The sequence below is a fragment of the Podarcis raffonei genome, chromosome 18, assembly GCF_027172205.1.
Source record: "Podarcis raffonei isolate rPodRaf1 chromosome 18, rPodRaf1.pri, whole genome shotgun sequence".
Lineage (NCBI taxonomy): Eukaryota > Metazoa > Chordata > Lepidosauria > Squamata > Lacertidae > Podarcis > Podarcis raffonei.
The window spans coordinates 6,466,871-6,486,212 of record NC_070619.1 but is presented as its reverse complement, the minus strand read 5'-3'; the positions used below and the strand labels follow the sequence as shown (position 1 = coordinate 6,486,212).

The following is a 19,342-nucleotide window of genomic DNA, read 5'->3' as shown; positions in this document are numbered from 1 at the left end:
CGCTGCTGCTTTGGGAGTCCCCACTGGCCCCTTGTTTCTGGTGCGTCCCCCCTGGGACCCCCCTTGCCCTGACCATTGGCGCCCCCTTCTGGGAATCTTCTGATTCGCTGGAGAAGCTCATGGAATCTCTCGGGTCACTGTCATACTCCCCTACGCTGCCCTCGGATTCCTCCCCTTCGCTCTCCATTTCCTCTCTCCCCTGTGCTTCTGCTCCTGAGCCCCTGACAGATACAAATAAAATAATTCCCTTAACGAGGATACCTACCCAGTTCTTTGTCCGTCATCGGGAGATAATGGTCCACCAGCTCTTCGGACTTGCCCAGGACCACATCCACACCAGTGGTGACCATTTGACCCACTCTAGACCCCAGGACGGTGTTCACACTGCCAGCCACCACCGATCTGGTCATTTCCACGCCACCGTGTACGGCCCCTTTGGCCATTTCCACCACACCGCTCACGCCGCCGGCCACAGCATCCTTCGCCCCGTTGAGGGTACCAGAGACGGTGTCCCGGGCCCCAGTCACTTTGGTGGAGACCAGCTCCTTCGTGTCTGCGACCACCTGGAAAATTGTGAGCAAAATGCTACGCACCAAAGTTTAAACCACAGAGCCTAGGACTCAGAAGGTCGGCGGTTCGAATCCCCGCGACGGGGTGAGCTCCCATTGCTCGGTCCCTGCTCCTGCCAACCTAGCAGTTTGAAAGCACGTCAAAGTGCAAGTAGATCAATAGGTACCGCTCCGACGGGAAGGTAAACGGCGTTTCCGTGCGCTGCTCTGGTTCGCCAGAAGCGGCTTAGTCCTGCTGGCCACATGACCCGGAAGCTGTACGCCGGCTCCCTCGGCCAATAAAGCGAGATGAGTGCCGCAACCCCAGAGTCGGGGGTTTAAATAAAAAGGGCAGATTTAAATAAAATAAAAAGGGTCGGGGGTTTAAATAAAAAGGGCAGATTTAAATACATAGGAAAAGTCAAACCAGAGGTCCACTGAGTTCAGTACTGCCTACACTGACTGGCAGCCACCCTCCAAGGTTTTAAGGAGCCTGGAATTGAACTTTCTGCATTCAACGCAGATAATGTACCACTGAGCAGAGCATGTCGGGAAAGAAGAAAAAAATTACCAACCTTCTCCGACGGCTGTTGCAAAATAGGCAGTTTCTCTTCCAGTTTGTCCAACCCTTTGCAAGCATACTCATTGGCCGTTGCAACTAAAAAGACACAGACGTTATACTGCTGGCTTCCAAAAACCAGCGATGTGGTTGACACAACAACTCGGGAAAGCATGCAGGCCATCTTGGCAGCAGGGAATTGCTTTTGGGGGGATTTCTAGCCTTGCCAAGCTGCTAGTTAGTCCTCAAGGGTGCCCAATGCCTAGTGAAAGCCGAGAAGCCGGGGAGTTGGCTGAATAAGGTTTTGGTCCGGAACTGGGGGCCTGCTGGGAGAGGACAATCTTTGTCCCTACTTTGTTCAACATCTGAAGAAGCAATCTCCCAAACTTGTACTTGATACAATGTATGTGGAGAGATGATTTCCAGAGCCCATGGGTAAAAAATTTACAACTGAAAATTACGGCAATGGGAATCTCCCCATCCAAATTACTAGAGCAGGATATAGTTCCAGCTAAAAGAACAGTAACCTGTAAACTAGAGGAGATGGACTTGCAGCAGAAAATGGTCTTGGGCAATGGTACCTGCTCACCTCTAAACCTTGGTTTATTACCCCTCTTAAGGCTCCCAAACTATTTGAATTCCTTAACTTCTTCGGCTCATAGATATGCCTTTGTAAAGGCAAGATTCAACACCTTCCCATCGAACGTGCTGAGAAATAGATTCTCCAACGGACAGATATCGCTCTTATGTGATTGTAATTGTGGGGCACCGGAATTGTTGCATCACATAATTCTTGATTGTGCTTTTCACTCATCGGCCAGGAGCAAGTTTCTTGCTCAATATCTAAAGGGAATTGCCGATGATACGAATGAAGCCAAACTGAGATATCTATTAAATGATGATGACCCCCTAAGATCACTCATGGTTGCCAGATTCTTGATCAGCGTCCTATCCCTAAAGAAGAGAAACGGACTCCTGTGCAGCTCGGATAATCCTTTTAAACTATGATCTATGTTTTAGGATGTAATTAGGTGATATCACCATTGATGTCTTCTACTAATTTATGAGTAGAGGGCGATGTTTATGTTACAAATTTATTGTAATGTATGATGTTGGTCTTTTGTTTTTGTTTTGCTTTGGTTCTTGTCTGTTTTTTGTAAGTTTTGGCGGTTTTAAATTTGGAGGTTTAAGTACATTATGTTGGTATGGGAAACTGTTGTGTGATGGGCCAATAGCCGTAATAAAGATCAATACAATAACATCTGAAGAATGCAAAGGCTTGCTCACAACGTCCAACATTATGGTTGGCCCCAATAAAGCAGTTTTGGGGAGACCAGCTGAACCTCCAGAGCAGGGGCCAGCAAACTTTTTCAGCAGGGGGCCAGTCCACTGTCCCTCAGACCTTGTGGGGGGCCGGACTATATTTTGACAAAAAATAATGAACGAATTCCTATGCCCCACAAATAACCCAGAGATGCATTTTAAATCAAAGCACACATTCTATTCATGTAAAAACACGCTGATTCCTGGACCATCTGCAGGCCGGATTTAGAAGGCAATTGGGCCGGATCCAGCCCCTGGGCCTCAGTTTGCCTACCCATGCTCCAGAGGTTGTGGGACTCCAACTCCCATGAGCCCCCAGTGGCCAGGGATAATGGGAGTTGTAGTTATATATATAACGCAAGGTACGGCTTTGACCTACGAGATCCTTCTTTTTGTGTCACGCCATGCACTGAAAACATATTCAAAGCATGTGACCCCCGCCAAAGATCCCTGGGAAACATAGTTTGCCAGTGGCGAGGTGCAAACTACAGTTCCCAGGATCCTCTGGGGGAAAGCCCTGCGGTTTAAGCATACAGTGAGGAGGCGAGGGTACGTGCCACAGTTTCTCAACCACGCAACAAAGCAACAATTCGACAGCGTCACCCACTCTGAGGTTCCAGCTTCGTCAAGAGAGGTTGGGCACCGCCAACGGCCGCCGCCGTGAGGGTCTTCACGCTCTTCTCTGCCACGTCGCAGACGGACCTCAGGTAGGGGTGGGTCTCTTTTGTGGAGGCGTAAGCTGAGGAGACCATGTCGAAGGTCGAGCTGACCAGCGGAAGGCTGACCACACGACTGACCACATTCTACCAGAAAGAGAAGAATTATTATTATTATCACTTGGGCAGCTCATTTTCAGTGGTGCCTTAGTTCTCAAACGCCTTGGTTCCCAAACGCCGAAAACCCGGAAGTGTTCCGGTTTTCGAACATTTGTCAGAAGCCGAACGTCCGATGCGGCAGTCGGCTATGGCTTCCGGGGCGACTGCACCAATCAGAAGCTGCGCCTTGGTTTTTGAACATTTCAGAAGTTGAACGGACTTCCAGAATGGATTAAGTTTGCCACTTTTGTTTATTTTTGAGGCTTTTTCGGTTTATTTGTTTTTGTGACTGTGTGGAGCCCAGTTCAGGTACTGATTGATTGTGTGACTGCGACAATGGATAACCCCCCCCCGCCCCTCCAAACAATGACTATCACCAGCGCAGGTAAAAAAGCATTTTAATTTTTATCCTCTACAATACTGTCTTATTTATTTTATAGTACAGTACATTGTTTATTGGGGACGCGGGTGGTGTTGTGGGTTAAACCACAGAGCCTAGGACTTGCCGATCAGAAGGTTGGCGGTTCGAATCCCCGCGACGGGGTGAGCTCCCATTGCTCGGTCCCTGCTCCTGCCAACCTAGCAGTTCGAAAGCACGTCAAAGTGCAAGTAGATAAATAGGTACCACTCCGGCGGGAAGGTAAAGGGTGTTTCCGTGCGCTGCTCTGGTTCGCCAGAAGTGGCTTAGTCCTGCTGGCCACATGACCCACAAGCTGTACGCCAGCTTCCTCGGCCAATGAAGCGAGATGAGTGCCGCAACCCCAGAGTCGGCCACGACTGGACCTAATGGTCAGGGGTCCCTTTACCTTTACCTATCTAGCCCTAAGGCCAGGGTAAATCGCCTATGCCTGCCTAAGTCTTTGCCAATGCAGGGAAGTTGTAAGACAGGCACGTGGGTGGCGCTGTGGGTTAAACCACTGTGCTGCTTGGGCTTGCCAATCGAATGGTCGGCAGTTTGAATCCCAGCGAAGGGGTGAGCTCCCGTTGCTCTGTCCCAGCTCCTGCCAACCTAGCAGTTCGAAAGCACGCCAAAGTGCAAGTAGATAAATAGGTACCACTCCGGCGGGAAGGTAAACGGCGTTTCCGTGCGCTGCTCTGGTTCCCCAGAAGCGGCTTAGTCCTGCTGGCCACATGACCCGCAAGCTGGGTGCCGGCTTCCTTGGCCAATAAAGCGAGATGAGCGCCGCAACCCCAGAGTCGGCCACGACTGGACCTAATGGTCAGGGGTCCCTTTACCTTTACCTTTGTGTACATTGCAGCAGCCTTTGGCTCTGTGCAATAAAACTGACTGACTGACTGAAATCTCCTACCTGGAATAGAGGGGCGCAATTATTTGGCCATGGAGACAGAAGGGGCAGATCAGGGCCCAGAAACCCGCTGGTGACCAACACCCAGCTTGGGGTGAAGGGACTTACCCCCCACATACCTGCTGATCAGGCTCTTGGTTTTCTGGAGCCGTGTCGCTCACAGGACTTCCTTCCGACGTCATGGCACGGCTAAAAGAGAGGAGGAAGAAACTGTCAGGAGAGGAAGGGCTCCCGCTTCTGCCCCACAATGGCCAGTTAACTTATGGAACTCCCCGACACATGATACGCTGAGCGACGATCGATGAGCAGGCCTTCGTTGTTGTTGTTTTTCAAGGGCTGTACTAATTTATGGAGGATGGTTCTATCGACAGCTCTGATTTACCGAAACGGAAACTGCATTAAGACAGCTTCCACAAATTTGTTCAAGTCGTCCAAGCGGGTGGCTGTCGCTGTGTCTTAGAATATTAAGCCTGCATTCCTCCCTAGATGCTCGGCAGATAAGCGAAACCTTCCATTGTTTCAAATCCCAATAAGCGGACGAGAAACAATGGTTCCCATGTTATAATGTGAAGAGAAACTAGTTGGATGAGTCACGCTGCATTTTTTGCTTAAGCAAACCAACAGCTCTGTGGCACTGCAAATACATGCTGCGCTCTAATTCCTGGCAAACAGCCCAACCGAACGCATTTTCCAGACTTGAAACTCAGGTTTCTTCCATTATGGGGCTCAAACAGTACAATATTGGGAAATGATTTATAATGAATTGAAAAATACATATTTAAATTTAGCTCTCCCGCCCCCCAAGTCCTTTTTGTTGGGAATGAGCCAATATTCTGTTGTGAGTCGCCCAAAGTGGCTGGGGAAACCCAGCCAGATGGGCGGGGTATGAATAACAAATTGTTGTTTTCTTCCCTCTCTTGTACACACCAGGATGCGTGGATATGCAATGAAGCTGAGTGACAACAGCCCATCTTTGGGAGTTTATTGCAGGAGCAGGTGGAATACCAGGATATACCATGAAACCCACTGGGTGTTACCTGAGGCCAATCCCTGCCTCTCAGCGGAACCCGCCTCGCAGACATGTTGTGAGGAATTAAATGAGGACAGGGAGGGGAACCTTGTACTCAATACCTTGAGATCCTTGTGTTTGCGGCTGAGAAGGGGAGCAGGTTATAAATGCAGGTAACAACAAATAATGTTATTATAATTGCAAGAGCGTGTGTGTGTGTTAATCACCTGCCCCAAGATTCTGTTGGGAGCCGCCCAGAGTGGCTGGGGAAACCCAGCCAGGTGGGCAGGGTATAAACAATAATTTTATTATTGTTGTTGTTATTATTATTATTGCTGTGGGTTAAACCACAGAGCCTAGGGCTTGCTGATCAGAAGGTCGGCGGTTCGAATCCCCGCGACGGGGTGAGCTCCTGTTGCTCAATCCCTGCTCCTGCCAACCTAGCAGTTCGAAAGCACGTCAAAGTGCAAGTAGATAAATAGGTACCGCTCCAGAGGGAAGGTAAACGGCGTTTCCGTGCGCTGCTCTGGTTCGCCAGAAGCGGCATAGTCCTGCTGGCCACATGACCCGGAAGCTGTACGCCGGCTCCCTCGGCCAGTAAAGCAAGATGAGCGCCGCAACCCCAGAGTCGGCCACGACTAGACCTAATGGTCAGGGGTCCCTTTACCTTTACCTTACAGTGGTACCCCTGATTGCGAACGGGATCCATTCCGGAGCCCTGTTTGCATCATGAGCAGAATGCAAGCACCGTCTGTGGGTGCGCAGGTTGCGATTCGCCGCTTCTGCGCGTGACGACATTCTGAGTGTCTGCGCATGCGCAAGCGGCGAAACCCGGAAGTAACCCGCTCTGTTACTTCCGGGTCGTTGCGGGACGCAACCTGAAAAGACGTAACCGGAACCGAATGTAACAAGAAGTATGACTGAATTATTATTGTTATTATTAGAATCATAAAATCATAGAATTGTTGGGGTACATTCTTTCACCTTTGGGGGACGTGCCCTAGGATTAAGGCTTTCTGGGAAATGATATATAATGAGTTGAAAAAGGTATTTAAATATACCTTCTTGAAGAAACCAGAGGCCTTTCTCCTGGGCATGGTCGGCCAATTGGTGTCAAAGAAGGATAGAACGTTTTTTATGTATGCCACAACAGCAGCAAGAATACTCATCGCAAAGTATTGGAAGACGCAAGATTTACCCACTCTGGAAGAATGGCAGATGAAATTGATCGACTGTATGGGATTGGCAGAAATGACTGGCAGAATCCGTGACCAGGGAGAAGAGTCGGCAGAAGAAGATTGGAAAAAATTTAAGGACTACTTACAGAAATATTGTAAAATTAAGGAATGTTGAATGATGCTGGATTGAAATTGAGTGGTTTCTAGCTGTAATGGTATAAAGGAATACGAAAAAATGGTTCTTTATAAGTAAAAATTTAAGGTTATAATAACTTAAGATGTTGGATAGAAAATAAGGTGTTTTTATAAGCTGTAATGCTTTGAGTTAAGGATTTGCTGAACAAATAATTTGAATTGGAATACAAGAAGGGGAGGTATGAGGAGGTCAGAGAAATATGTTATTGAAAATTAAGTATAAGTGAACTATATGTCTTTTAAATTTTTTTGTTTGTTTTTTGTTTGCATAAAAAATTGAAAATTTTAATAAATATCTTAAAAAATAAATAAATCATAGAATTGTTGGAAGCGGACCCCTTCCTGAGATTAAGAGTCCTGTGCTCTACCAACGAAGCCCCAGTCTGACTTTGAAGATATAGGGAATTGAAACTTAACCGTTCTGAAATAACAGCAGCAAGAATATTATTGGCCCAAAAATGGAAGCAAGAAGAATTACCGACGATTGAAGAACAGAGGATGAAGTTAATGGACTATGCAGAACTAGATAAACTAACAGGAAGAATTCGAAACTGGTGGGACCAGAAATTCACGGAAGACTGGAGTAAATTTACAGATCATTTGAAAAGTAATTGTGAAGAACAGACGACGTTTGTAGGTTTGCAAGAAGTTTTGTGAGGCGTATTATTGGAAGTATTGCAAAAATGGAGAAGGGGGAGGATGATTCGTTAAGGGATGTAAAGGCAATATAAAGTGAAGAAATGCATAAGAAGTGGTTAAAACGGTGGATCATCAGAGTTGCTGATGGAAGTCTAAAAAGATTGTATAAGTGATAAGTTTTGTGGTACATTTTATAATTTATATGTTAAAATCAATAAAAATTATTTTTAAAAAAGGAAACTTGACTGTTCTGCACAAAATGCCTGCGTGCCAGCACTGCGCTACAGATGCGAGAGGTGACACATGTGATCAAGCACATGTCAGACGAATGCGCTCAGGTCCCGTTCAGAGAGTCAACTTTGCCCTAGTTGGCAGAGAAGGGCCTTACTCATTTGAGGACATGGCTTGTAGCTTACAACCTCCTGCCTGGAAGGTCAGGCCTTGATGACTCAGAGCACGTACATGCCCAGCCATGCAAGCGTCGAGCAGGCTTGTGCAATGCACCTCACAACTGCCTCCTTCCCATGTCAACATTCACCGAGAGCTGGAAATCTCTGCATGCCTGGAAGTGTTTCACCTGCACCCACTTAGCAACATGTTGCAACATACAAAGCTGCTTTCTGCCACAGGCAGGGTGGATAAAAACCAATGGTTTTTTTAAAAAAATAAATAAATTGGATTTTAAAAATTTTATTAAATCGGATTTTAAAAATTTTATTAAATCGGATTTAATTTTTTTTATTAAATCGGATTTTTAAAATTTTATTAAATCGGATTTTTAAAATTTTATTAAATCGGATTAAAAAAATTTAAATCGGATTTTAAAAATAAAATGTTTTCGGAGGAGAAATCTTCCTAAAGATAGCTTTCTGTTTAAGTTACACTACAGTTCAAAAGCTTTTCATCAGGAAATAAGGATTTGCCTTTAAGTTTTTCGTGTGTGCTAAAACTCAGCCTAAGTATCTTTTTTTAAAAAAATCGTTTAAACCACATCAGTTAACAAACATGGATACATATGCTACAATGTTATTGTTTTAGTTAAATAAATGGTTTAAATTGTTGTGAAGGAAATGTTTCTTTTTCTCCTTCCAATCAAGTACAGCAGAAAAGTTGTCCAAATATAAACCATAATTTCATAATTGCCTGTCTATGTGTTTCTAATAGTATAACCAGTAATTTTTGATATAACTGTAAAAACCACTCTGAACATTTATTATTCCAAAAATGAAAACCTTCATCAGGTTGTAAATACAGTGGTACCTCGGGTTAAGTACTTAATTCGTTCCGGAGGTCCGTACTTAACTTGAAACTGTTCTTAACCTGAAGCACCACTTTAGCTAATGGGGCCTCCCGCTACCGCCGGAGCACGATTTCTGTTCTCATCCTGAAGCAAAGTTCCTAACCTGGAGCACTATTTCTGGGTTAGCGGAGTCTGTAACCTGAAGCATATGTAACCCGAGGTACCACTGTATTAAGATTATACTAGCAAGAATAAGTCTTTCTGTTAAAAAAAAAATTAAATCAAGTCTAAGTGACTACTGATTTAAATCAAGCCTTACTGACTAGTGATATCAATCGTGATTTGATTTAAATCAAATCCACCCTGCTCAATAGTGTTGGCTCGGATTGGCAGCAGCTCCACAGGGCTGGTCATTCCCAGTCTGACGTGGAGATGTCCAGAATTGAACCGGGCGACCTTCTCCATGCATTCAACGACCAACTCCTTCCCCTATCTCAGGGGTCAGCAAACCTAAGGCCCATGGACAGAAAGTGGGCCAGGGCGGCCGTTTGACTGACCCATGAGCCGCCCCCGAACCAAGTTGCCCGCTCATGCACCGTGCTAAACCGGCACAGCGCGATGCGGGGATTCGCTTCTGCGGCGCCAAAAACCGCGCCTGCGAAGACACTAAAACCGCATCTGCACATGCGCAGAAAATCACAGGCGTGCGAGCTCACACACGCGCGCGATCCAAGCCACGGAGGGATCTCCGCGGGACCGATCCGGCCGAGACAAGATAAACCTTGCTGAGCCCTGCCCTATCTTATACTGACCTTCACTATAAGTCAGTGTTAGAAATCTGCCTGGTGCCAGGTGATCTCTGCATGCCAGGGTGGTGACTGACATCCCCGTCTGGCTGGCCCCTCCGGCTTCTTTAAGTGTTGTTGTTTAGTCGTTTAGTCGTGTCCGACTCTTCGTGACCCCCTCGACCAGAGCACGCCAGGCACTTCTGTCTTCCACTGCCTCCCGCAGTTTGGTCAGACTCATGCTGGTAGCTTCGAGAACACTGTCCAACCATCTCGCCCTCCGTCATCCCCTTCTCCTTGCGCCCTCCATCTTTCCCAACATCAGGGTCTTTTCCAGGGAGTCTTCTCTTCTCATGAGGTGGCCAAGGTATTGGAGCCTCAGCTTCAGGATCTGTCCTTCCAGTGAGCCCTCAGGGCTGATTTCCTTCAGAATGGAGAGGTTTGATCTTCTTGCAGTCCATGGGACTCTCCAGAGTCTCCTCCAGCACCAGAATTCAAAAGCATCCATTCTCCGGCGATCAGCCATCTCTATGGTCCAGCTCTCACTTCCATACATCACTACTGGGAAAACCAGAGCTTTATTTGCTGCATTCATCTCCAGCCTTTCTCTCCCAGGAGCCCATGGTTCATCCGAATCTCAGTTAATCATGACAAAAACGCTGTGAGGCAGGCCAAGAGCGACTGGCTCCAAGGTCGCCCAGTTGGATTCATGACCGACGGACGATTTGAATCGTGACCTGCCAGGTCCCAGTCCTGACTCTCTCACCCTGGCTTCCTAGAGTCCTCCTGCAATGGGACAGCTCTATAAATTAAGTAGGTATGCACTCACAGGGGTAAAAAGGTAAAGGACCCCTGCTTTTGAATTCTGGTGCTGGAGGAGACTCTTGAGAGTCCCATGGACTGCAAGAAGATCAAACCTCTCCATTCGGAAGGAAATCAGCCCTGAGTGCTCACTGGAAGGACAGATCCTGAAGCTGAGGCTCCAAGACTTTGGCCACCTCATGAGAAGAGAAGACTCCCTGGAAAAGACCCTGATGTTGGGAAAGATGGAGGGCACAAGGAGAAGGGGACGACAGAGGATGAGATGGTGGGACAGTGTTCTCGAAGCGACCAGGATGAGCCTGACCAAACTGCGGGCGGCAGTGGAAGACAGGAGTGCCTGGCGTGCTCTGGTCCAGGGGGTCACGAAGAGTCGGACACGACTAAACGACTCAACAACAACAAAGGACCCCTGACAGTTAATCCGGTCGCGGACGACTCTGGGGTTGCGGCACTCATCTCGCTTTACTAGCTGAGTGAGCCGGCGCACAGTTTCTGGGTCATGTGGCCAGCAGGACTAAGCCGCTTCTGGCAAACGAGAGCAGCGCACGGAAATGCCATTTACCTTCCCGCCGGAGTGGTACCTATTTATCTACTTGCACTTTGACGTGCTTTCGAACTGCTAGGTTGACAGGAGCAGGGACCGAGCAACGGGAGCTCACCCCGTCACGGGGATTCGAACCGCCGACCTTCCGATCGGCAAGCCCAAGAGGCTCAGTGGTTTAACCCACAGCGCCACCCACGTCCCACTTAAAAGCGTGCATAGGATCAGACCCTTGCAGGGGTGTCCAATTTTTTTTCCAGAGGGCCAGATTTGATGAAGTGAACATGCATGAGGGCTGACCAAAATTGTTGAGCCCTGATCTAAACCTGTTTGCCTGTATGGAGGAATGGTGTGTGTCTACACTTTACGAAGTTAAGATTTGCATTAATTGCTCTGCCTGCTTTTTCATGTAACCCCCAGAAATAAGTGCAGCCCCCTCAGAATGAAAAGGGCCCCCCTTTTTTAAAAACAGTGTTTTAAATAGCTCATGGGCTTTTCCAATTCTCCTTAAATGCACATACAGTGGTACCTCTGGTTACGTACTTAATTTGTTCCGGAGGTCCGTTCTCAACCTGAAACTGTTCTTAACCTGAAGCACCACTTTAGCTAATGGGGCCTCTTGCTGTTGCATCGCCGCCGGAGCACGATTTCTGTCCTCATCCTGAAGCAAAGTTCTTAACCCGAGGTACTATTTCTGGGTTAGCGGAGTCTGTAACCTGAAGCGTATGTAACCTGAGGTACCACCGTACCTTCGCTTGACCTCTTGAATGAGAGCAGAGAAGGCTGTTAAGACTGCAGCTGAACACCAGGATCAAATCGACCTCTTAGGAAGTCCAAGTTGCTTAAGAGAGCTAGAAGTTCTCACCAGGTGATCACCAATATGCTATTTACTCATTAACTTGCCGGTGCTGAACTTCCTTACCTTGGAAGTTAAATCCCACGGGTGCTTTTGTTATCAGCTAGGGGGTGTGTGTGTGTGTGTGTCCGTGTCCACTCCTTTTGGAAAACTCTGAATCGCTTTGCAGTGAAGCAAAGATCTCCTTTTGTTGAAGACACACAGAAAACACTTTCACATGCAAATACACCCTCACAACACTCCGAAGTTCCTTTTCTTTATATAAAAAAAGAACTTTACTCGGAAGCAAACCCTAGAAGGGTGGAGGGGGAGGGGGGGTGAAAAGACCCCAACTCGCTCCACTTTTAAACAAAAGCATTCCAGGAATATCCAAACGGGCATATTTTGATCCTACTTTTGCATTAAAAAACGAAACAAAACAATACCATTTGCATTTTGGAATATTTCTCTCATTTGCTAGTTTTGAATCCCAAAACATTTAGCCAAATTTATGTATGCATAATTAAGGGAGATGGTGTATTATACAATCATTTTTTTCAGGGAATTAGGAGGTTTGTGGGGGTTTTTTTTTTACGATCCTAACAGTACAATCGTAGGCATGCCAACCCAGTTTTTAATGGAGTTTGTTCCCAGGTAAGCAGGTATAAAAAAAGTTTTTTACAGGACTGTGAGGTGAGGAGGGGTCGCTGGAGGAAGAGGGAGTTTGAGGGAGTGTAAGAATCTATGGGGTATTTTCAACGCGCGGTATGAACCAGCACATCAGCACTGCCCATTAAAATTAAGAAATCTCACCCACCCATTAAACGCGCGGTACGAAGCAAGTCTCAACGCATCATCCATTAAAATTAAAATTAAGAAATCTCACCCACCCAATTTTTAAAATCGTTCCCCAACAAATCTGGGATCCCTTAACCCCAGGAATTCCCTCCCCCCAAGAAACTGCTTTTTAACCCCGGAACTGTTGCATACGATCGCCACCCTGAAACAATTAAACCACGATCATACCTTTCAACTACCCCGGAGCGACGACGAAGGTCTTCCAGCGACGATCCGCACGCAGCTAAACGCGGAGGTGACTCGATTCAGCTACTCACCGGCGTGGGCGGGGACAGAATGTTGGCCCGCCGGCTTTGCTACATTGCGGCGCGTCGGAGCCAATCGGGCGAGGGGAGGAATCGAGCCCCAGCCAATGGGGAGCGGCGGAACGCGGCGGGGAACAGAACGTGGCGTCGCGAACTGGTTACAAAGGAAATCAATAATAGACTTAAAAAGGGCTTCTTCTTGCACGTGGGTGGCAGGTGGGCGTGGGAGGAGCAGGGAGCTGGTATTGATGCAGGGGTCAGCAAACTGTCCCTCAGACCTTGTGGGGGGCCGGACTATATTTTGGGGAAAAAATAATGAACGAATTCCTATGCCCCCCCAATAACCCAGAGGTGCATTTTAAATAAAAGAACACGTTCTACTCATGTAAAAATACTATGCAGCCCCCACAAATAGCCCAAAGAGGCATTTTAAATAAAAGGGCACATTCTATTCATGTAAAAACATACTGATTTCCCGACCGTCCACGGGCCAGATTTAGAAGACTATTGGGCCAGATCCGGCCCTTGGGGCTTAGTTTGCCTAGTAAAGGTAAAGGGACGCCTGACCATTAGGTCCAGTCCTGACTGACTCTGGGGTTGTGGTGCTCATCTCACTTTACTGGCCGAGGGAGCCGGCGTACAGCTTCCGGGTCATGTGGCCAGCAAGACTAAGCCGCTTCTGGCGAACCAGAGCAGCGCACGGAAATGCCATTTACCTTCCCGCTGGAGCGGTACCTATTTATCTACTTGCACTTTGATGTGCTTTCGAACTGCTAGGTTGGCAGGAGTAGGGACTGAGCAATGGGAGCTCACTCCGACGCGGGGATTCGAACCGCCGACCTTCTGATCGGCAAGTCCTAGGCTCTGTGGTTTAACCCACAGCGCGTTTGCCTACCCATGTATTAATGTATTGTCACCAGTGGTTAGTCTGAATGTTTTCTGCTTCTGTACCTGCGCTGGAATTAGTATAGTGGTTTTATTTTCATTTGTTTTGGGGGTTTTTAAGAGAGACACCGGTCACATTTCAGATTAGAAGGCAAAACCTCCAGAGCCCTCTCTGCATGTGGTTTCCTTTCCAGGTAAATTGCAGATCGCTTTTATGTGGTCCTGCTTCGTTAAGGGTCATAGGGTCTAATCAGACACCGAGCCTGAATTACAGTACAGTGGTACCTCGGGTTACATATGCTTCAGATTACAGACGCTTCAGGTTACAGACTCTGCTAACCCAGAAATAGTACCTAGGGTTAAGAACTTTGCTTCAGGATGAGGACAGAAATCATGCTACGGCGGCAGCGGGAGGCCCCATTAGCTAAAGTGGTGCTTCAGGTTGAGAACAGTTTCAGGTTAAGAACGGACCTCCAGAACGAATTAAGTACTTAACCCGAGGTACCACTGTATCTGTTTATTTTACAAACCTAGGCCCTGCTTGATTGTAATCAAACCTCAAAGCTGTTTGCAAAAAGAATAAAGTAATAAAAATGTCGGTTAAAACAACAACATCCCAAGCAGTTTAGAAACAAAGAAACCAACCTACTTAAAATATTCAAAAATAATTGAAATCAACAATAAGCTTTAAAAGCAAGTTGAAACAAATTAATGTCAACATTCTAGATCCCTGGATAAAAAGGTAAAGGTAAAGGACCCGTGACATTTAAGTCCAGTCGCAAACGATTCTGGGGTTGCGGCGCTCATCTCGCTTTAAAGGCCAAGAGAGCCGGCGTTTGTCCGCTCTGCAGACAGCTTTTCTGGGTCATGTCGCCAGCATGACTAAGCCGCTTCTGGCACAATGGAACACCAAAACCAGAGCACCGCACAGAAACGCCGTTTACCTTCCCACCGGAGTGGTACCAATTTATCTACTTGCACTGGTGTGCTTTCAGACTGCTAGGTTGGCAGGAGCTGGGACAGAATAACGGGAGCTCACCCCATCACAGGGATTCGAACCGCTGACTTCCTGATCAGCTAGCCTGAGAGGCTCAGCGGTTTAGACCACAGTGCCACCCGCGTCCCCAATTAATAGATAGAAAATGGTAAAAAGATGCAAACTTAAATTTAAATATGGAATCTGTGGAGGGAGGGAAGGAGGTCTGAAGGTTCAAAATAACCTTGTATGTGAGGGGTCCAGCTCTGAGGGTCTTCTGGTGGTTCCCTCCCTGCGAGAAGTGAGGTTATAAGGAGCCAGGTAGAGGGCCTTCTTGGTGCTGGCACCTGCCCTGTGGAACGCCCTCCCATCAGACGTTGAGGAAATAAGCAACTATCTGACTTTTAGAAGACATCTGAAGGCAGCCCTGTTTAGGGAAGCTTTTAATGTTTGTAGTTTTACTGTGTTTTTAATATTCTGTTGGGAGCCGCCCAGAGTGGCTGGGGAAACCCAGCCAAATGGATGGGGGTATAAATAAATTATTATTATTATTATTAGGTCTGCCACTCATTCCGACATGATTTTGTGGTGCCAAATGACTTCGACCCAGTTGATTCCCCCCAGGGCTGTTGTGAGAAACTAACAGGGGGAGGGAGGGTACGCTGATGAACTAGAGGTCTTGATGGGTGCAAGACCATGACTCTGTGGGTTCTTTGCAGGAGGAACTCCCCACCTACCCACACCGCCCCACCAGCAAATACTGATTTGAAACCTGGAAGAGTTCCCTGCTCTTCTGGTCCAAATGGATGTAGCCTGGGAGTGGTGACTATGGCAACCGCAGGGCACTGCTTTGAACCACCAGTTTCCATTTGTGTTGCTGGCCCGAGTTACCATGGCAACCCCTCTGCCTCTGTTCTGCTGGTGCTCTCTCCGCAAGGAGGGCGTCGTTGTTGTTTAGTCGTGTCCGACTCTTCGTGACCCCCTGGACCAGAGCACGCCAGGCACTCCTGTCTTCCACTGCCTCCCGCAGTTTGGTCAAACTCATGCTGGTAGCTTCGAGAACACTGTCCCACCATCTCGTCCTCTGTCGTCCCCTTCTCCTTGCGCCCTCCATCTTTCCCAACATCAGGGTCTTTCCCAGGGAGTCTTCTCTTCTCATGAGGTGGCCAAAGTCTTGGAGCCTCGGCTTCAGGATCTGTCCTTCCAGTGAGCACTCAGGGCTGATTTCCTTCCGAATGGAGAGGTTTGATCTTCTTGCAGTCCATGGGACTCTCAAGAGTCTCCTCCAGCACCAGAATTCAAAAGCATCCATTCTTCGGCCATCAGCCTTCTTTATGGTCCAGCTCTCACTTCCATACATCACTGCTGGGAAAACCATAGCTTGAACTATACGGACCTTTGTTGGCAAGGTGATGTCTCTGCTTTTTAAGATGCTGTTTAGGTTTGTCATCGCTTTTCTCCCGAGAAGCAGGCGTCTCTTAATTTCGTGGCTGCTGTCACCATCTGCAGGAGGGTACAGAGTCCCATTTTGGACAAAAGGGAGTTGTCTTGGAAGAAACAGAACTCTGGCACAGCATACCTTTGGGCGCAAGGTGGGGAATTCTGTCGGAAACGGAAGCTGCCACAATGGGCGGCATCGCCAGACATTAGGAACATAAATGCAGTCGAAACATGAACGGCGTGTGCCTTGGTCTTGTGAATGTTACACACACACATTACATTATTTTCTGCATTGTTTTTGATATTTCCCTTCCATTGTAATGCATTGAAGCCCTACTCAAAATTGGCCTGTTGAAATGAACGGGCCTGGATCACTTTGATCTATCAATTCCAATGGGTTTACTCTGAGTAGGACTTAGCTGGGTACACCCCCAATTCTTTACCCTTGTGCCCTCTTATCTGGGAGCAATCACCATTGAATTTATAGGGCCCAGTTTCCACACAGACCTGTGTAGGGTGCCGCTGTGTAAATCAATAAAATAATACTTTTTTAAAAAACAACGACAACAAACTGGACCTGTTTTGCCTTTAATAATGCTCAGAATAGCTTCCAATTTGTTTTACTTTGCAAAAGACGCTGATGCAAACATTGCTGAAAATCATTAAATCCATTTCCCTACATTATTTCAAAATTAATCTCAATCTTCCAACAATGTACACTATTGCAACTTTATAATAGAAAAGAATTTGTCTGCCTGGCTCCTACCCAATGTTAGTCCTCCTGGAGGCAGAGGCATAAAGGACACAATTAACTAAGATCCATTAATTTCATTAAGTGCCCTGAGTAGGATTTATTTGGCTACAGCCCAATATCTTTAATATTAATATCTGATAGGATGAAAGGCAAGACTGGTTCTTGGGCGGTTTCCTCAAAATGATCGCTAACGCACAGTGCGATACTATCCAAGTTTACTCAGAAGTAAGCCCCGTCTGGGGCTTACTCCCAGGAAAGCATGCATAAGATGGCAGCTAGTCATCATCAATCTTTCTTGGGTCCAGAGACCCAACAAATTGTTACACAGCAATACACAATGCATACAGCCTACCTCCAGGTTAAACAAGCATTTTGTTCAGAATATAGGGATCACTGGTTCTTGCAACCACTGATAAAAACTTTGCCACTGCTAATGTTCTAGCATTTGTCCGGTCTTCCAATAGGAACCTGACATAGTGAGCCTCTGATTTTCCTGGGAAAGGTACCAGCAAGGGTAGTATCAGTTCAGCCCTGGCTTGCTCATATTTTGCACAATGCAACAAAATATGTCTTATGGAATTGATGTCTTGAGCACCCGAGCAAAGTCTGTCCTGGTAGGGAACTCCTCTCAACCTGCCATCCAACACTGCAGAAGGAAACACGTTTAGTCTGGCTTTGGTGAAAAGCCTTCGATAGTTTGGTACTGTCAGGTTTTTAATGTAAGATGTTAACTTAAAGACATGCCCATATTGTACTCCTACTGCCAGCGGACTACAGACTGCGTGTGATCGAGACCACAAGTCACTGTGTGCATTATTCCATAATCTTTGCTTTAACATCTTTTGGGCGCCTTCATAACCCAGGTAATACAGTTGGGGGGGGGTGACAAACTGTATTACCTGGGATGGCAGCTAGTAAATTAGCTGTGCTTGTTCGCCATATTTTTACCTGGAAAACAAATAAATCAGCCGTCGCGATAAACGTCAAAGCACTCAGCAATAAATAGCAATGGAGTGTTTCAAACATTCAAATCGCCTCTTATGAAACCAACCCTGTGAGGTAGACTGGTGCTGCTTTCTGCAGATCATCTGGATGAGCAATGCTTATGTGGCACAAATGGTACTTCAGTAGCACAAGGAGTCAGGCTATTTGGCCATTTAACCCAGTATTGTTAGCACGGACTGGCAGCAGCTCTCTAGCTTCTCAAAGAGGAGATTTTACCAGCCCTACCTGCAGGTGCCAGGGATCAAAGTTGGGCTGTGATGTGTGTGCTAGGGAAAAAACAATGCTGTCCAGGGTTGTAAAGACTGTGGAGAGAATAATTGGGCGCACTCTTCCCACCTGGGATCAAATCTATGCTTCCAGGTGCCATAAGAAAGCTGCAGAGATAGCGCAGGATAGTGCGCACCCCGGAAATGATCTCTTTCAGCTTCTGCCTTCTGGAAGAAGGTACAGGGTTATAAAGACTAGGACTAGCCGCCTGAGAAACAGTTTCTACGCAAATGCAATCCTGCTTCTAAACGCAGCATAAGGGGTCTCTATAGTATAAAAGGTAAAGGTACCCCTGCCCGTACGGGCCAGTTGTGTCCGACTCTGGGGTTGCGCGCCCATCTCGCTTAAGAGGCTGGGGGCCAGCGCTGTCTGAAGACACTTCCGGGTCACATGGCCAGCGTGACGAAGCTGCATCTGGTGAGCCAGCGCAGCACACGGAAACGCCGTTTACCTTCCCGCTAGTAAGCGGTCCCTATTTATCTACTTGCACCCAGGGGTGCTTTCGAACTGCTAGGTTGGCAGGCGCTGGGACCGAGCAACAGGAGCGCACCCTGCTGCGTGGATTCGAACCGCCGATCGGCAAGTCCTAGGCGCTGAGGTTTTACCCACAGCGCCACCCGCGTCCCACAGTGCCACCCGCGTCCCCTCTATAGTATAGTGTGTTTTAAATGGGGCTTTTAGGGGTTTTTGAATGTTTTATGTAGTTTTGTAGTAGTTTTAATGTAGTTTTATGTAGTTTTAATGTAGTTTTATGTAGTTTTTCAGTTTCATTGTTCTGCATGGGACAATGACAATAAAGATATCGTATATCGTATATTGTATGGGATGCAGGTGGCGCTGTGGTCTAAACCACTGAGCCTCTTGGGCTTGCTGATTTGAAGGTCGGTGGTTCGAATCCCCGTGACGGGGTGAGCTCCCGTTGCTCTGTCCCAGCTCCTGCCAACCTAGCAGTTTGAAAGCACACCAGCACAAGTAGATAAATAGGTACCGCTCCGGCGGGAAGGTAAATGGCATTTCCATGCACTCTGGTTTCCGTCACGGTGTCCCGTTGCACCAGAAGCGGTTTAGTTCTGCTGGCCACATGACCCGGAAAGCTGTCCGTGGACAAACGCCGGC

The 19,342-nt window shown here is 47.3% G+C and overlaps 1 protein-coding gene across 1 annotated transcript in view; it reads right to left on the bottom strand.

Moving 5' to 3' along the window:
• LOC128405854 (uncharacterized) overlaps positions 1-12,934 on the bottom strand; it is a 41,482-nt gene extending 28,548 nt beyond the window's left edge. The window contains exons 1-5 of the mRNA XM_053372852.1: positions 12,823-12,934; positions 4,672-4,741; positions 3,038-3,233; positions 1,124-1,206; positions 266-563 (exon numbers count right to left, since the gene is read on the bottom strand). Of these exons, the coding sequence (XP_053228827.1) occupies positions 266-563; positions 1,124-1,206; positions 3,038-3,233; positions 4,672-4,734 (640 nt within the window). The 5' untranslated portion in view covers positions 4,735-4,741; positions 12,823-12,934. The remainder of the gene's footprint in view (positions 1-265; positions 564-1,123; positions 1,207-3,037; positions 3,234-4,671; positions 4,742-12,822) is intronic.
• Between the last annotated feature and the right edge of the window lie 6,408 nt (positions 12,935-19,342).